At 40.4% G+C, this 19,283-nt stretch overlaps 1 protein-coding gene across 2 annotated transcripts; it reads right to left on the reverse strand.

The window, feature by feature from the left end:
- Window positions 1-12,175: 12,175 nt before the first annotated feature.
- Window positions 12,176-19,206, reverse strand: LOC103134404 (MICOS complex subunit Mic25-like). 2 transcript variants are annotated; one of them, XM_007546633.2, is made up of 9 exons: window positions 18,968-19,204; window positions 17,437-18,109; window positions 16,357-16,450; window positions 15,676-15,856; window positions 15,539-15,553; window positions 14,903-14,986; window positions 14,226-14,296; window positions 12,751-12,886; window positions 12,176-12,668 (listed from the first exon to the last, which is right to left on the reverse strand). In XM_007546633.2, exons 1-9 carry the CDS (start codon window positions 19,043-19,045, stop codon window positions 12,645-12,647), a joined length of 1,356 nt encoding a protein of 451 aa, XP_007546695.1. In that variant the 5' UTR covers window positions 19,046-19,204; the 3' UTR covers window positions 12,176-12,644. The 2 variants fall into 2 exon arrangements, with proteins under 2 accessions (XP_007546695.1, XP_007546696.1); XM_007546634.2 differs by lacking the exon at window positions 15,539-15,553 and having other exon boundaries at window positions 18,968-19,206.
- Window positions 19,207-19,283: the final 77 nt, after the last annotated feature.

Genomic DNA, 19,283 nt, shown 5'->3' on the forward strand with positions numbered 1-19,283 from the left:
TTGCCATTTCTCTGTCCAGTAAATTTCCCCTGGTGTCATCAGACACCTGACAATTGAAGGCAGGAGTGAGACAGAAAGAGCAGAGGTCACATTCGTGTAGATGGAGATGAATATGAAGTTCTTCCTGAAGGGAGTTGGCCTCTACTCAGCACTCCATTAGAGCAAAGTGTGGATGAGAGAGAGAGAGAGAGAGAGAGAGAGAGGCAGCTAACCTCAAGACCAGAACCTTTATGAACTGACCAAAGTCGATCTGAGAAATATGGCTTCGATTCTACGGTGTTGGATTGTGTGCATCGGCTAGCACAAGGCTCTAAAAAACAACACATCAGCTCATGAGGGTCTAACCAGAGGCGTTGTCTCTCTGAAGGACTGAGATTCAGCTTTCCAGGTTAAACATCTGGCCAACTTGTTTCTGGTGAAGGATGTAGACAGGACTTAGAAGCACGACGGAGTACATTAAGAAGTGCTGACTGTATTCAATACCCATCATTGCCTGATGCTTTGAAGAACTTCTCTGCCCATTAAGCTGAAAGACCCTCCAGGAGGAAGCTGTGTGGTCTAGAAACAATTCCAGTTTTTGAAAGGCAGCCTCAACAACTCTTTGCTCCAACCTGAGGTGCCTGGTTATTTTAACAAGTCTACAAATATCTCAGGGCCCCTAAATGTCAGGAATGTCTGGTTTTGGTCCAAGTCAACCATGGCACCACAGGGATTACACACCTAGTCAGTAAAAAAAAAAACATTGACATGTACTTGATACAGCGTTAATTAGAACAAGTGTCATTTACCAACTAAACAGCACTGATTCCATGATTTCCTTGACAAGTCTTTTTTTTTTGACAAATGACTCAGAATCACTTACAAGTCGTTGTGCAAACAGAGACAAAGTAAAAGGATTAGTTATACCAGGAAGTAGAAATGTCACTTAATTTGATGCTATGAGTAAAAGGGGATTTCAAGTGCCAGTAAGTCATTTAATAGTCTGGAGTCTTATCACCTTGTCTGAAATCAGCAGTGAGGCAAAGTGAAAGATTTTATCTCACATGGGCTTAAATGACATAATAGGCTTTTTCAAGTTACTTATGCATGCTTCATGCAGCCTCCGGGTGTGTTGAAGTGAAACACAAAGGTCATCATTAAAAGAAATTATAGATAAAAAAATAAATATATATAATTATAATAGCAGTTGAGAGAAAGGAGACCTTCTAATTTCAGTAGTATTGTCTTTCCTACTATCTTTAGAGCAGATTCGACTGACTACTGATAGAGTTATTAATGTCAAAATTCTTGTTGGGATCAGAAACATAGTCGGGCTCAATGCATTTAAACATAGTTTGAACTTCTCTCTGACCATCCAGAGCTTTTTGATTCACCACGTTACAAAGCGACTGTTCAAAAATGATCTAAAGTCAAACCGTGACATTTAAAGACATGCAAAGACGTAAATTGATTCATGGGGGAAAATGAAACAGATGAACGACTCTAAAATACGAACCTGTTGCAAGTGAACCATCCCCTGCCAGACGATGCGCAGTTCTCTTCCTCGTGATGCTTCCGGTCGGACCTGGTGCCGTGTCCTGCTCCACGCGCCGGAAGATCCTGTAATGGACTTTACAGCTTGTGCCTCAGACCAGGATGCGTTTCATCAGGGGAGGTTCTGAGGAGCTCAGCCCTCACTCCTGTTTCTCTCTGCCGTCTACAGTCAGGGCGAGCCTTTCATCTGCCGCTCTGCCACAGTCATTATCGGAACTCTGAGTCACCGTGGGCTGAAGTAAGCACACACGGAGACGCCGAGCGCCGTGTTCGTACCCGTGTCAGTGTGGGAGATGTCAGCAGTCAACATGCGAGGTTTCGCTAATGCGCTCTCTCACAAGTGAAACACCCAGATTTACCGTTGCCCGTCGTTTCTCACACACGTTGCACACACCCAGCGTGACATGGCAACTTTGAGCTCGCAAATGCACACAGGGAGCAGCTTCATTACCGCCACACACATATGATTTGTTTGGACCATGAGTGCTTTGCTTGCTCTGATAAGTACTTTGTTTTTTTATTTTATTTTTTTATTTATTTTTATTAAAAAGAGCTTTAATAAAACTGGGAATTTTATTTTATTTTATTTTTATTAAACTAAACTCAGCATGAAGTAACAATGCTATGCAGTATAACTTCCTCCTCGAGAGCCAAACCACACAATCTGGGAAATTCCCTGGCCAAGAGAGAAAGGAAGGATGAAATAGTATCCATATGGGGATGGCAGGTGAAAGGTCACGAGTCACAGCACAGGAATCCCAGCCTGCATTCCTGCAGAGTGACGGGGAACTGAATAATTGAACCTCTCTGCTGAGAGGCGTCGTGTACAATTGTAAAGGAGGCATGCGCAGGCCCCCTCCCCACGCTCTCCCCTTCCACGGCATCAAAACCACGTCCCCACCCCCCCTCCAGAAATCCGGTAAGTCGGCTGACCAAACGATGACTCCTCTTTTCATCTCTCCAACGCTGAAGAGGAAGAAGGCTGAGTCATGTCAGCTTCTCACCCTGATTGCTTCGCAGAGCCCCTCCTCTTCCCCAGCTTCGTTTCAAGGAACAGACCTCGATGCATCCAACAGAAACTCTCGTCGCTATTCTCTTTCGATGTATGGATTCCTACTGGTTCAGCTCCTTTTAACTCATTCGATGTGAGGAAAGGAGAGACCGAACGTATTCCTTCACTTGTCATTCAGACACAACATGTGCTCCTCTCCCTGCATCCTTCCCTCAGTGTATTAGAAAGCAAAGAGCCGCCCTCAGTCTTCAGAGTGTTGATTAATCCACTTGCCAACTAGCTAGTGGTAAATTGTTTCATTTAAACATAGAAAGAAGATAAATGCAAATTGAGTCAAGAGGATCGTTTTCATATTTAGTTCATGCGTCTCAAGTTGAGGGCATCCAGCATGTGAAGTTAATTAAAACAGGAATATCAACAGAAAGTCTTCTTTCCAGCAATGTAAAAAAAAAAAAAGAGGTTCCAACCAGCCAAACCTCGACTTGATGAGCTGGAGCGGGGATTTTCCTCTCACTGTGAAACGATGAGTCAAATCTTCACTTTCACAGAGTTGCTAAGAGGGTCAGCAGAGTTTGGTTGACCAGTCACTTGACACTTGTGTAGCAATGTACTGCAGATGTAGGGTTTATTTAGTTTGTTTGTTTGTATAAGCCTTTTTGACACAGTGTCAGGTCTGACTGATCCAGGACTTCCTCCATCACCAATCATCTTTGTGGATCTCTGGGTGTAGTCACGAAGAGGAAGTTGTCTGGTTTTAGTTCATCGTCTTGATGACAACGATGTGGGTCTGTTGACGTCTGCAAGCCGAGTTTGAAGTGGCCAAGTTAAGAATGATCTGGTCTAAGACCCAGTTCACACCTTCCTGTCCTCTCAATTACCTCTGCAGACTTATTTTAGCAGCACACATTTTGTAATGGTAAATTCATGCAGAATCCTACCAGTAACTATTCCTGTATTTTTTTTTATTCTTACATTGTGAGGCAACTCTCGTGAAACAAACAAACAAAAAATAAAAAATAAAAATGTAGGATTGTGATATACATTTGTCTTTTTCTCCCACAAAGTAAATATGCATTTGATTTGTGACGTTTTTAACAATATCTGCTGAGTTCATTTTTCCATAGAATGTATTACCCAGCATGCAACTCTTCTGTTTTTGCCATATCCATCATATCCATAACTCATTACATCGACATAAAGAGGGTAAATCATAGATAATCACACAAAAGAGAATTAGACCAAATATAGAGTCATGTGGGACACCAGCTAATAAACATAGGAAAGTGGATTTACTATTTACTACTATAACAGAGCAGAAACAAGAAATAATATGTATGATTATATATGAATAACCCTTTTTTTTGTATTGGTCATGGAACGCAGAGCTGTCAACCTTTACCAAAAACCTTTAACCCGTTCTAATGATTATTTTGTGGCTGTTTCTGTAAAATGTTTAGGCCTGAAACAAAAATGCAACAGAGGGGAATTTGTTTTATGGCGATCGGTAATCTGAATTCTTCCAACACCTCGCCTGCTGAATTATAAGCACCAGGTGGTGGTTTCTCTGAGAAGTGCGTATTTGTACAAAAAAAAGAGAAAACAAGTGTGATATTTAATTTTTTTGCCAGAATCCTATTTACTGTATGTTTGACTCATTTTAGATGAGCCACATATTTTTTTTTTTCAGAAAACGATCAAGTGACATTATGCCATTATTTCACGTTTGTGAAATAGACGCCTGTGTTCACATGTAGAGACACAAAGTGACATTGTGTCTTTACTCAACATTTTTGAATACACACGTCTGGGTGAACAGCGAATGTATTTCATGTTTGAAACGTGGCATAAATGTAAAACGTAAAAGCCATGTAACTATTCAGTCAGCTCTGAGAAGATTGAACCTGTTCCTACACCGCCGTCCCTTTTTATTTCATATAAAATGCTGCTCATAATAGCTTTAGGAGAAGCCTCATTGCTTATCATGAAATGAATGGAAACACTGACCTTGTTCTGTTTGAAGTTAGCTGAAAGCTCTTTGATAAAAAATGTTTTATGCGAAATCTCTCTGATATGTGGCGAGTCCAGCCTAATAAATACTACGGGTTATTAAAAATGGAATGACACCGACAATGCCTAGGAGGGATTGCTATTTTCTTTTGTTGTATTCCAGGTGTTGGGAGTCCTGGAAGGTGCTGGGGAAATTGCTTTAGAAATACCACAACTGTTTTGCTTAGATAAAGTCTAAACTCAAATTGGATGTGAATTTTTCTAAAAGAAGAAGACTGGAAAGAATTACAAATGTTTGCACTTGCAAATAAGGTAAATGTAGCCCAAAAAGTCAATCTTACGTTTTATTTTTATGGGAAGTGAAGCACAAGAAACCAACCCCAACCTGCACATCTGATATTCAAACCAGTGTTGCTGGCTGTCTGTTGACCATTGCTGTTCCCATTACCATTAATACAGACCCAACTGCTTACTGACCTCTCCATCAGTCTATAAAAGACTTTCTTGCACCCATATGCCCAGCTTTTATTGTTGGTGTAACATAGAACAAAATATTATACTCATCCTTGGCTTCACTGAATAAAACATAAAGGGAAACACATATAACAGCTACATTACGCAACAATCTTATTGAAGTTCCATCCTTAGTAACGGTCGCCATGACACCATTGCAGAAATGGTGCTACGGCTGGCATGACAACAAACTCAGTGACTTTGCGACTCATTTATTGCCAAATTTAGATTGTGGCTCTTTGTCCAGTTCAGTGAAAAAGTATTTTTCCCCTACCGATTTCTTCTTCCATTTGCTAAATATTTCAGATCACCAAACTAATTTTAACATCAGACCTACTGATCCTCACACCCTGGAGGTTTAAAGTGATCTTTACCTTTTACCAACTTATTTCAAGTGTCCCAACTTGAATCTGAGATTTTAGATTTGGTTGATGGCAAGAAGGCCTTCCAGTCTCACCACCGAAGAAACATTTGGGAAGAATCTGTGAAAATATGCAAAAAAGCTTATCAGCAATTAGAAGAAAGCTCTGATTGCTGTAATGACAAATATATATATATATATATTCCCAATTATTACTGAGAAGAACATGAAGGAGTTTCAACATACAATTTTGTATCTTAAATTGTAAATAAAACAGACAAAAATATTTTCTTAAAAATTGATACTCCAACTCTTTCCAACAACGCCTTCCCATTACGCTGCTTACAGCAGTTCTTTGGAGTGCTGGACTGAAACGTAGTTAATAATCTCAGCAGACTCACAGTTCCACCAGACGTTTGCTAATCTGCTACCACTAGTCTTTAGGAGCCGAGTGTGGAAATAAGCGGCACTTTGTGGGAGTGCTCAGGCACCCCGAGTGGTTGCCACGGGAGATTCAAAGATTTCTCAAGCTTGCAAGAAACAATCAAAGCAACTCCATTTATATTTTTGACATAAGATAGAGCTCAAAATGATCAGTTTTATATTATATCCCCCTTTATATTATCCAGTGACAATTTGGGATGAGATGTGAATCACATCAGCAGTTGTTATTCAGTTGTAAAGTGACACATTATGTGGCATTTCTGAAATACCAACATGGATGCAGCCATTTCATTTTGCTCATGAAAACACTGCTGCTTTTAATTAGTTAGTTCTTTGAAATCCACCTTCCAGCTGAAAAGACTTGTGTCCTTCTAATATAAATGCTTTACTGCCTTTCTTTTAACAGCAAAGCTCATGTAACACTCTTCTTTTTTCCTAGAAATTTCATAAAGAAAGCATCTCGTTCCTGAACAAGTGCATACTTTTCCCAGTGAAAGGGTCAGACATTTTGAGGGACGATGGAAACAATATGTGTTTTTATTTCATCAGTGAACTTAAAGGTTTAACAGCAGAGGTTTAAAATGCACCTAGTAGATCATAAAATGAAGTGCAGTTAACTCCAGGAGATAAAGACCAACACAAAGACAAGCACAGATACAGGCAAATATTTCTCCAAACATCCCAGAGTCGTCCGATTCATCTAAATTATTGCTCAGACAAACATTAAGTCCTAAATAGATTGTGATGAGGTGAGCGCTGCTTCCTCTGTGGCCGACCCTGACGTCAGTTCTGGGACGGAGACCACAGCTTAATTTCTGGTTTAGTCTTTTCTGATTTTTGTTATCCGAGTATTGCCCGAGGAGGAGAGAAACTGTTTCTCTGCACCGAGACACGTAGCGAGCTGAGGGGAGGTTCAGTTTGAGCGAATAAGTATGAAGCGGTTGAGTAATCTGAAAAATGTTGATGGGAATAATGAGAAGCTTTAACAAACTACAAATAACTGGAGGTTAAAGAGATAAATTGTCCTAAAATGTAAGGTTTGACATAAGAAAACACTCTTAAGAGCCTTGAATATTGGTCCAAAACATGTTTCACCAAACGTAGTCACCCACTGCTTCCTTAAATGAGGCAGGACAAAGTGTTATCTACAATCATGTGACGCTGAAACTCACACATTCACTGACGCCAACAGAAACTCAGCAGCTCGACTAAAATGACAATCAGCGTTTCACAACAATGACTGAGGTGGGCATTTTAAAATCCTGCCTTTGATGCATCCCACTCATTTCATTTTGAGGCATTTTAGAGGAAATCACACCGGTTTCATTCTGATCCCGCAGTCTGAGTTTCAGTTTCTCGGCTTATTATCTGGTCGTTGTGAATTTACCATTTCAGCTGGTGTGTGCTTTTCGGTATTCAAGACAGTGACTTTCATCAAAACAGTGTTTCAGGAACATCATAATGAGCCAAGAGTTGGAAGCAGTTATTTTGCAGAACGATGATCTCTTATTCAATTTGATGCTGATCATCATCTCTCTGATCGGTTATTTTGTGGTTTGCTGAGAGTAAACTTCCCCGTCAGCGTGACTCATTCGAGATGACAGGACGGGTAAGTTAGCATTTCTTCAACTGCAGACCAGCAGAGTAGCAAGAGTTAAAAACAAAACAAAACAGATATTAGTCAGAGCTTAGTCAGAAGTTGATAAATCAGTAACCTGCGCTTGTGGTGCGTTTGATGTAGCAAAGCATCATAGATATAGCACATACATCTACATTTAGTCATTTAGAGAGGGCTTTTTTCCCCACTCTATTGGACATATATGTGACCAAGAAGGGACATATGAAACACACTTATGAGTCACTAAACACGTGGCTGGTAAGCTTGGAACCGCCATTTTATTTCTTGAGCTGCACTTCTTTTTTTCCCCTCCGTTATTTATTTATTTGGCCACAAAACAACACAAAAGGACACAGCAAATCAAATGGCCAAAAATCTAATGGTTTGATAAGTTTGGACAAAGATAGACATGTCAAAAACACATGACGGCTTCCGGAGCCGGATGGTGTAAACGTTCTTTCTTACCATATAAGGAAAATGGACTGATGACAAAAACCCGACTTCTGTAGCACTTCTTTTGTTTCCAACTAAGATTTCCAGATGTAGCGAGTGAAATTCAAGAGGAGAATGGGATTAGGTTCAAATGCCAAGTTTTTAAGAAGACGACGGATGACACCAAGTAGATGAAAAAACTATTGAAATAATTACAAAAAAAGAAGCAGAAAATGTTTTTAACAAACTTATCTTTACACTCCTTGGTGAATCATATCCTGACAAAACTGTTGAGTTTTAGGACAGCAAATAATACACATTGAATTGAAAAGAAAATAACTTTCATCACAGACTACACAGTAAATTTGTAGTGTAATTTAATATCGTATTTTAATACTGCATAAAGTAATCAAATGAGTTACGATACTTAATTTGCCTATGGAATCAATCAGTATTTTACAATTGAATAAAACCATTTTTCCATAGATTTGTAGTCTTCTTGTTTGGATAGACTCTGGTATTAAAAAGTTCATCCTCTTGGCCAGAGCTGTCAACTTTTAACTCTTTAGGTCCTTGTATTGTCCTCCCATAAAAATCCTCTGCTCCAACGATGAAAATGTGCGTGACTCTGCAGGTCTTTCCCCTTAGCTGATTGGTACTTTGGGGAGTTACACACATAATTCAACTGGTGTTAAATGATTTAAACAGATGTGGGCAAATGTTGCAATTTGTAATTTATTTTGAATAGAACATGTTTTAATGCTTATTATTATCATCGGTGAGAATGCATTCTCACTACTAGTGTTTCTGTTTCTCTATTATTTTTTAATGTTCCGTACGTTTTTCCGTCCTTTAACTACTTCTATCTTTCACTAATTGTACTAATTCATATATCAAAACGTTCAGCTTCTTCAGGAGAATGGTGTTATGACTTTTGGTAAACTTCACTATTGCACTTTTTGAAATAATTGCCCTTTTGTGCAAATTTTTTGCCCCATTGAAATACATGGTGGAATTCACTAACTGACGTCAGTTACTAGAGTGTACACTCTAGTACATATGTGTCAAACTCGAGGCCCGTGGGCCACATGTGGCCCCCCAGCGTTTTATAGGCCCATGATGGACATAAAATAGGTTTTGAGCACGAATTGACTACAAACTACATCTCCCATAATGCATTCCGATTGTTACCAGCAAACATTACGGCTTCTCGCCACTAGAGAGCAGCAGAGTCACCTCAAGCTGCTTATTGATTTTACCAGCGAATAAAACAGACATCGACAAGCTAACATTAAAATGTCCAAGAAAAGAAAAATCGATTTACAAGTAAGACTGTGAATGAAGATGTGTGAGTTAGTGTCAGGGCAGCAAGTCGCGCTAGACTTTTTTTGTTATCCGTTATCTTGACCAACAACATAAAAAAAAATAAATAAATAAAAAAAAAATCGGTCATGTACCGATTATTATTGTAATTTCACGGATATTTTTATCCTTGAAATTACAATAATATAAACATCGGATATTTAGTCACATTTTTGCGGTTTAGTCAATATTCACCGTGAATCCAGATCCCATCAGAAATTAAGCAGATAAATGCATCTACATTTTTCTCCGTAGTGACAAAAACCACTGACTGAGGCCCCAATAACTTTTAATAAATTAAATTAAGCGACTTCACTTAAATTAGCATCACTTCACCCGCTGGGGTCTGAACGCACTTCCTCCTGGCTCCCATCTCCAGAAAAATTTGCGCTAATTCATCAAGCGTTATTTAACAATATGAGGTGTTTAATTTATTTTTAACATTGTATTTTCATACATTTATGCTAGGGGTGCCCAAGTCTAGTTTTCCAGAGCTACTATCTGCAACTTTAGATGCGTTCCTTCTCTAACACACCTGACTGACTAATTTTAAGCCTCTACAGAACTGAGTTGCTGCTGAAGGAAGTCAACCATTTGTCTGGGGTGTGTTTTAGCAGGGATGCATCTAAAAGTTGCATTCTGGAGGACTGAACCTGGCCACTCCTGATTTGTACCGTCAATGTGGCCCGTTGAGGGTGGCCAATATGCTGAAGTGGCGCTAGGTGAAATTGAGTTTGACACCCCTGCCCTAGTCAGAGAGGCTACATGCAAAGAATGTGGAAGGAATGGTTACTTTGACATCCCAAATCATCCCTGAGACTGTACACGAGCCGTAAGGAAGGAGGCAGGAGGCAAAGGACTAATGAGTGTGAGAGCCACTGTCCAGGACGAAACATCCAAGATCCATAAATACATCAAGGACAAAGCCTCAACAGACGAGGCGCTGGAGGTACCATCATGGGAGGACAAGCCCCTACATGGGATGTACCACTGACAAATAACTGAAGTGGCTGGTATCAGGAAATCCTACCAATGGCTGGAAAAAGCTGGACTCAAGGACAGCACGGAGGCCCTCATCCTGGCCGCCCAGGAACAGGCCCTAAACACCACAGCACAGATCTACCACACCAGACAAGACCCAAGGTGTAGGTTGTGCAAGGAGGCCCCTGAGACAGTCCAGCACATAACAGCAGGGTGCAAGATGCTGGCAGGGAAAGCGTATATGGAACGACATAACCAAGTGGCAGGCAGAGTGTACGGTTCTAGGTACTGCGCAGAACCCTCAAGGAGAGACCACCCACGAAGGGTCAGAAGGGAATTTATATATAATTTATTTTTTATTTTTTGCAAATGCACAGACAAAACACCCTAAAAACTTAACAGGAATCTCAATTGTCAGACCCTGCAGGAATAAATGTGTTAAAATGATATGGGTAGAAACAGCTGTACTCAAGATAAAAAAAAAAAATTCTGCCCATTCAAGCTCAACCCCCCCCAACAGTTTTTGGAGTACATCCTTAATAAATCAGTTCTTCAACATTTGAGCTACTCTAATCAAGATTGAAATCTCATTCTCAATAACTTACAAAAAACTTCCCAAAACAAAAACAAACAAAAAACAACCCCACATCATGTCACTGGCACCACATGACTTTTCGGGTAGTTTGGTACCTGAAAAGCAGAGGTCTCATTCTCGAGGCCCGCGATGTGCCAAATGCCACGATCAAACGCAGAGAAAGGCGACTGGTACCGGGCTGCTCGTCATCTGCCGTGCTGTTGTGACTATGGGTAGTTTTCTTTCCTCTTTTTTCTTTCCTTTGGTTTGTTATTCTGTTTGTATTTCCTTTTAACTCATGTAAAGCACTTTGAATTGCCATGTTGCTGAAAACGTGCTATATAAATAAAATTACCTTATCTTATGGTGTTGACAAGTAGAAGTGGTAATGGCGTCACGCGTCGAGATGTTCTCCATACGTTGCTGGTTGGCTAAAGACTAATGTGAACAAGAGCGACGCCAAGTGGAATAAACTTGCGTTCACATTGCAGCCTGAAGTGACCAAATTCCGTTTTTTTTGACGTAATGCAACCTGTATCTGATCTCTTCATGACAGTCTGAACAGCACAGGTCGGATTCTTTTCGAACGTGACCCATATCCGATTCAAATGCGACTTAACGTCCAGGCCGCATTCATCCGAACTGAACGTCACTGATACTCAACAAAATTCTGATTCCTGATACACGCAAGTGGGAAGAAAAACAACTATGACGGACTATAATGAGGAAATTGAATTTGAGACCCCTGGTGTAAAGTGATGAACTGTGCCTGGTTTTCTTGCGATAAACAGATGAAGTTTGCCCTTTGCCCGATCTGCAGAATCCTTTGTTCAGCTTCACGCGACACCAATCCATTTCCATTTGGGCTTCAATCCGGACATGTGAGGAGCTGAGTCAAGGTGGTTGCGAATTTTATTTTTCACACCCTTTGAACCTCTGGATTGTTTGTACATCACAAAGGTATTCCTCAACCAAATCCCCCCCCTCCGACCACCAACAATTAAAAAAAAATATATACACACATCTGCCAACATGCGACACATTCAGTGAGGAAGGTATAATTTAGACTCATGTGGTGCTTCGCCCTGAGAGGATGACCGTTTCCTGCTAAAGCTAAACTCAGGTCTATCAGGAGAATCTGGTTTTACAGTCAGCAAATACTTTGCTTTTGGGTAAAGCTGACTATTGGCAAGAGCGTCACGCATGTGTTGGAAAAAGAACGAGCAGATAAAAGAATGTAAACACTGTAAATGGCATGAAAACCTGTCACAGCAGCACAGGTTCCCGTCAGCCGGGCTGTTGGTTTATAAAAACAGAATAAAGCATCCAGCGGGTCAGTTGTTTTTGTTTGGTGGTGCTTTATTTGGCCTGATTTCCCTTAGACACTGAACTCCATTCAAGCTTCACCGATGCATTTGGTTGTCGGTTTTGTCCAGCATAAACACTCATCTCCTTGCATAGTTTTTTTTTTTTTTAAATACTTTGCATCCGCTTTCCTGAATTCAAGGCACTCGTACATAACAATTAAACTAACCAGTGATGCACATCTTTATCTTGTTTGCACTTATAAATCCTGTTTGCTACTGCCGTGGCACGGTTGGTTTTACAGTGGCTGATATCGAGTGTCATTCGTTTAAAAGTAAACTGGTTTGTGCGCGTGACAAAAGACACTGGGTTGCTACACCACGGACAGTTTTGTGGAAAAATATGTCGTTAAAGTGGCTGAATTTGAATGTTTTCGCTTCTCAGGGTCTCGATTTGTGTTTATTTTCATCTGGTTGCAGCAGCAAATGTCCTCGTTTCCCCTTTAACCTCCAGTCGTTAGTTTATTCTGCAGAAAAAGAAAAGTTAAAAGGTGATGGGAAATTAAAGGGAGCTCAAAGGTTCAGCGTTGTTTATATTTTAATTCTTACTTTCTTGGCGTTGTCCACACACTGCATGTAGGCTGATGCAATACCCGAGCAAGTCAGAGTTCTTCCTGGGTTTTCCATGTAGCATTTCAGGATCTGATCCTGAAGGTCTCTGCACAGGGGCTGGATGTTAAAACATCTGAAGGAGAAAGAGCAAAAAGGAAGGAAAGTTAATTTCTGTAACCTTTGTGCAAATATTAACTGGAGAACTGCTGGATGTCTTCGAGAGCCAATTTAGACTAATCAGTTCATTAAACTGCTGAGATGCAAATTAGACCTGGGTTTGTGCAGAAATACAAGGATGACACACATACACACACACACTTCCTGAGACAGTTCTCCAGCTGATCCAAAGCAGTCTCGGCTGTAGTAACCCGCTGCTATAGTGATCCATTTCCAAATGCGTGTTACTCATGCTTTGGAAGACCAAAAGACAACCATAAATATCTGGATCGTGGAAACCCTCGCCTCTTATGCACAACAGATTTGTATCAAAGATGTTGGCAGGTTTTTTTTTAAAGCTTTTGTGCAAAAGGTATGCAATTAATCTCACACACAGTGCAGATTCAGACAGTAGAATACAAAATCCAGGGAAATCCAGAGCTCAGTGATGGGTTTCTAAAAAATGTTTCCTGTTGTTAAAGTTAAAAGTTTTTGAAATAATGTTTTAGCAAGTAAATCAGTGAAAAAAAAGACTCAAATGTTACTCAGAATAAACATATTCCTTGAAATCTTACATTGCTGGGCATAATTTTGTACTTGTATGGACTAATATTAATAATAATAATTGTCCAACAGTTTTATTTCCTTTGCTGCCCCAACAATGCCACATCAATATATAGTTGCCAAAAAAGATCCAAGAGCCAATATGCACTTTAAAATTCTTGCACAGTATTTTTAGTCAAGTTACCAGTGCAAATATCTTATTACACTAGAAACATGACAAAACTAACTTACAAGTTACTTTTTGCAAGAAATAGGAGATTGCCTTCAGTCAATAAATCCTGAAAAATAATCATTTCACTAGCAGATTATTTAACTTATACAAGACATTCTTCCAAAGTTTTAAGTGAAAAAATCTGTCAGAGGACCAAGTTCTTTTTCATCATTATTAAGGAGCTACTGACTTAAAACAAGCGCCTATGCCTGGCTAAAGAGTTGCTTGTGAGTTAGTTTTGTCTTATTTCAGGTGTACTAAGATATTTGCACTAGAAATCAGACCAAAAATACTTCCCAAACTGAATGTGAAAATGACGGTATACTCTAATTTTTCCACTGTACATGTGTTTGATATATATATATATATATATATATATATAAAAAAGGCAGGCTTTTTTTGTACTTTCAGTCACTTGTGTCATCAGGATTAATAGCAGTAACGAAGGTTCCCGTTTAGTTTTCCATATTACTGATTTAGTTTGAATCAAATACAACCAAGAAAGAACCAAGAAAGAAAAATACACAGAGTAAAAACTTACGCAAAACGCTTGAGAGTCTCCTCTTTGCCTTTCTGGAAATTTTCCACTGAAACTTTGTAAAACTCTGCACACTGTGAGGAGAACAGACAAGTGTTTAGCAAAAGAAGGCAAATGATGGAGTGAGTAAAGGAGTCGCCTCCACTGGTTCAGTGAAAAATTGAGTAATGCTGCCTCTTGGTGGCCAACGACGGCTAAATATCAGACGGATTCGGACGTTCGTCCGTTACTGCTAAATCACAACTGAAAAAGGTGTTATTCTGGAAACGTCCACGCCAAAATAAAAATGGTAAGAAATTATGTGCGTACAAATATTAAAGCTAAAATGAAGAGAGGCTGTGTTGAGACTTGTGCGAATGTATTTTAATTTTATTGTTGAATGCATTTGTGTTAAATTTAGGAGCAAAAAAAATAAAAAATAAAAAATGAAAGGTTTTAATCAAACCTAAATACTAATATTATCCCTGCATTAAATGCTTCATCGTCCCAAAGCAACAAGCTAAAAGTTTTCCAACTGCTTTTTTTTTTTAACTTCACCAGACTCTAAACACTGATTGAATAAAATACATTCATTAGGTATTTCTGCATGTACTTTACACTTAGTTTTGTTTTAAAATTATTGCGCACCATCTCCCTCAACTATCCTGAACGTGTCACAAACTTCTTAAGTTTCAGCTTACCTTTGCTTCAAGTTTGGAGACATGCTCCTTGTAGAGTTCATTGCGCTTCTTCATCTCTTTCTCTCTCTCCTCCAGCTGACGAGCCTGCATGAGTTCAACGTCAGTATCAGCATAACCGTTTCCAAAACAACCCCCGTTATCTTTCATGCCATTTCATGCAGCCTGAACATTACAGTTAAGGCCAACGTACTTTGTTGGGTTTTTATAAGACAAACCAACACAAATTAGCACAAAATCTGTGTTAGAAGGAAGTAATTGTTTTTTTTTTTTTTTTTTTTTTGATTGATGGATTGCATTTGTATTACTCCTAATTTAATTTAGAGGTATTAGTAGAGGGGGAGCTGAATTTAAAAACCAAAAGAAATTTCCAAACTATGTTTATTCACACAAAAGTTCAACAAAATACATCTAAGCTTGCCGTAGTAAAGCGCCAAAATAAAGACGAGTCCAATCGATGTGAATATTTTTGCAAGGTGCCGTGTGTTTAACCATCATCCATATGCTTATTAGTACAAAAAAATATATCTTCGTTTAGTACAGAAACCACAGCGCTGAATAACACCGTAAGCTTTGAGGTGTGACCAGAACAAACATGCAGAAGTGAGACATGCAGACATCGTGTTGCTCCTGCCCTACCTTCAGCTCCATCCACTGAGACACCGGGACAAAAACAAAAGAAACACGGTAAGCAGATGAACGTTTGTGTCAAAAGAGAGAGAGAGATCCTGTAGCATTCAAAAAAAAAAATGTCCAGACTGTGTTCCTCTGCTCACATGAAGCTGCGCCATGAGCTTCTCGTGCTCTGCCATCGTCTTCCCTCTCTCCACGGACTCCGTCAGCTTCTCCATGCGCATCGCCCTCTCCGCCTCCAGAGTCTTTTTCACCTGCTCCTCCGCCTCGGCCCGAGCCGCCGTCGTCGCCTCGGCTCGCCGCAGAACCTGGATCTCCTCCAGCCTTCGCAAACACAAACCACAGACATTTTAGCCCACTGGGGGGAAAAAAATAAAAAATAGAGTTATTTAGATGATGAAGGAACAATTCCTGGTATCTTGAACTAAAACATGAGGGCTTTAATATCTTTACTTCTAAACTTTGTATCTTCAATTAAAAAAAAAGCAAAAAACAAGAGAACATTGTCCTTAATTTGCTCACCTTTAGGCTGATTTGCAGTTCATGAGTAATCATGCTTGTTTCTATATTTACTCTGTGACTTTTATTTCTCTACTTTGGTTCTTGGTCTTTTTAAAACATTGGTAAAAATCTTTTTAGAACTGAAACTGTTAGCTTTAAAGTGATCTTTAAAACAATTGCAGAAGTGGAATTAACCAACCCGGAGGTAATACTGTGATTTACTTGTGCATTAAGAAATCAGGACAATGACTTTATTTAATAAAAGCTCTATTATATTTCAACTAAAGAGAAACATGAAATTATGACGGGAAGTGTGTCCTTACTGTTGCTGCAGCTCCCGTCTCTTCTGGCTGATCTCCTCCTCCAGACTTTCCTCCATCTCTGCTCTGATTTTCTCTCTCAGTTCCTCCTCTGTCACTTCAGGGGAAATGGGTAAAATTATTATTATTTTTTTTTTGCAAGAAAATAATCTATATAAATCTGAATTTCTTACTGGTGTTGAAATGTAACAAAAATTGCATCAACAAAGTCAGGGTACAAATTTGGTTTGTGAAAATATTACATTCCAATGTTTTTTTTGCAAAAAAAATATCAGTTGATATACTTATTTTGTGCACAACAGCAATTTTTTTTAACTGGGAAAAACACCATAAAAATCTGAAAACTTTTATTTTCAGGTACTACGTTCGATTACTGAGGCAGCCTCCTCGCAGCCCTGCCAGGGTAAACCAGTCAATTTCAGGGATTTAGTTTGAGGTCGAAGTGAGGCAGGAGCAGCTGTCCGACGCCTTCGGAGAGAAAATGCAGAATCTTACGAGTCTGGTAAGCCGATATAAAGAAGTTTCATCAGAAATCAGCCTTTCCACCGTCTGAAAAGGAGTCTGCAAGTGCAGGACGTTCAAAACGACTGCCAACATGTCTGGTCCGATCATCCAGGTGGCTTCATTTTGAAAACAGACTCCAAGATGCTAAGAGAAGTCTCCTCAAACGCTAAAATGAAACTGCAGCACCTTTGGTTGGTTCTTGCTTTACTGATGTGCATCAGTAAGAAACTTTCATAGGAGGTAAGGAGGAAACTAAAATGATTCACTGGATTGATTGAGATGAATCAATTACTGAAATAATCGCCCGCTAACTTAGTAAATCAATTGATCGTTAACTGGAGCTTTTTATATTAACCTAAAGTTAAATTAAAAAAACAAAAACAAAACAACAACAACATAGGAATCAACATGTGAGAATTTCTTCTGAAGCACCTGAATGGGATGTTTTAATGTTTGTATCTCAGGAAGATCTTAAAGCTGCAAACATTAGCATAGTGATTAATTTGACCCCTTCAAGCAGCACTTTAATGAGCCACATGCATGTCAAGACTTTTGTTTATAAAGAAATAAAATCTCAACCTTCTGCAGGCGGTGGTAGTAAGGAAGGCTCTTCGTCTTCCGCAGCAGGAGGCAGAAATGTGGTCGCTGGTGGCTCCGTAGGAGGCGGCGCTTCCAGATGTGGCGGAGCGAGCGCCACAGGGAGCTCTTCATGCCGACATGACGCCGAGGCTTCATCCGAAGAAGACTCTGGAGGAGCACCAGGTTGGGCTGAAGCAAGAGGTGAGGGTGAGAGTACTGGCTGAACAAGTGTGGCAGCAGACTCGAGAGGCTCGGCAGCAGCTGGCTCAGAAGGCGTTGGTTCCTTCTCTTGTTCTGTTTGAGGCGTAGTCTGTGTGTCCGGCTCTTTGGGTTCAGGTGGTTCAGTTAGAGATTGAGGCACTTCGGGGTTTTCAGCCCTTGAAGAAGGGGCAGGTGGAGTTTCTGGCTCCAGAGATGGAGGAGGGAGGGAGTGGAACGTCACAGGAGGAGGAGGGATGAGTTTGACAGGAGGAGCAGCAGCTTCCACTGACGGAGATGTGGGAGGAATAGGAGGAGTGGGTATGAGCTGAGGTGAGACAGGAGCCTGGAGAGGCAACGAGGGTTCGCCAGATGAGGCCGGAACCGGAGCGGCAACCTGAGTTGTTGGATCAGCTGAGAAGTGAGAGGTGGTCTTTGTCGAATTTTTCATCCGGTTGATGACTCTGTCTGACAGCTGAGAGAGAGAGAAAAAAAAAAACAAAAAAAAAAACACGCGCATACTTTATTAATGGGATCAGTATCTGCTAGGAGCTAATATTTAAATTAGGGTTGGGCGATTGATCTAGTGTCGATCAGCAATATATTGATTTATTGCCTGGTCCTATTGTGATGTAGATGTTTATTCAAAGAAACCTAAATATAGAGAGGGATGGTTTTAGAATGGCCTATTTAAAATACAGACTTTTGTAATTGAGATTCTGTAAAAAAAAAATAAATAAAATAAAACAGAAATCCATGTACACAGAAGGTGGTACAACTTTGCCCTTCCTGCCTCAGTCATAGATCACTTACACACAAACAGTTGTTAAATACAGAAAATGCTGACTAGAAAATATTTTTACGCCATGCTTTTGGCACTCGTTCTAGCACAGCGCCCCTATGCAAAGCACATAATGCTCTTATATGACTAATGGGCAAAAATGTCAGTCTGTAAATTTCCAAAGCTGGTGGAGACATACCCTGAAATACCAGCACAAGGTGACAAAATGTTATGGGAGAAAAACGCATTAACCCCCCAGCGAAGTTACAAAAGAAACGCGTCGTGCGTCTTATTTCTGCGCTGAACGCGAGTGACAACAAGCTATGCTCCATCTAAATTTATCACAGGAGCTGCAGGAAACAGAGACAACAAACTCGGGGAGCTCAGTTTCTGTCTTTTTTTTTAAAAAAAACCCGACACCACCAGGCAGGGCACGGATCGTGGACCCCACTCCAAGTTAAACCTCAGCTCTGACGCTCGATTCCCCAGACGCGTAATTTCAGCAACAGCGTGCGGAGAGTTGCATTGGTTTCCACGGAGCTTTCCACTCACCCGTATGCCCTTCACAAAAGTTACCCCGCCTCCTCCTTCATCCTCCGCAGGGAAGCGGCTCGGAACGTTTCCCCCCATCCGGTTCTGCTGGGTCACACCGAACCCCGCGGTTCAGTCCCTAACACGAACGAATTAATTCAGGTGATGTGGATGATCAATCCTCTCACAGCTGCTCCAGGTCGGTCTCTCCCACCTCTTCGTGGGAACAACCTGCGCTGCCATTGGATGGAGCTGAACTACAGCTGTGTGGATTGGTCCGATGGCTTTTAAAAATCAGTGAGGCGTGAGAGAACTGTCTGTCCCAGCGCTGGAAGAG

This window comes from Poecilia formosa, unplaced genomic scaffold (genome assembly GCF_000485575.1).
Source record: "Poecilia formosa unplaced genomic scaffold, Poecilia_formosa-5.1.2 Scaffold17, whole genome shotgun sequence".
In the NCBI taxonomy this organism is placed as follows: domain Eukaryota; kingdom Metazoa; phylum Chordata; class Actinopteri; order Cyprinodontiformes; family Poeciliidae; genus Poecilia; species Poecilia formosa.

Excerpts from the sequence above, each read along its gene's own strand:
- LOC103134404 (XM_007546633.2), bottom strand. The coding sequence starts at position 19,045 with ATGGGGGGAAACGTTCCGAGCCGCTTCCCTGCGGAGGATGAAGGAGGA. Across the intron at positions 18,110-18,967 it reads CTTTTGTGAAGGGCATACGG|CTGTCAGACAGAGTCATCAA; the intron begins GTGAGTGGAAAG and ends TCTCTCTCTCAG. Across the intron at positions 15,857-16,356 it reads AGACGGGAGCTGCAGCAACA|GCTGGAGGAGATCCAGGTTC; the intron begins GTAAGGACACAC and ends GTGTTTGCGAAG.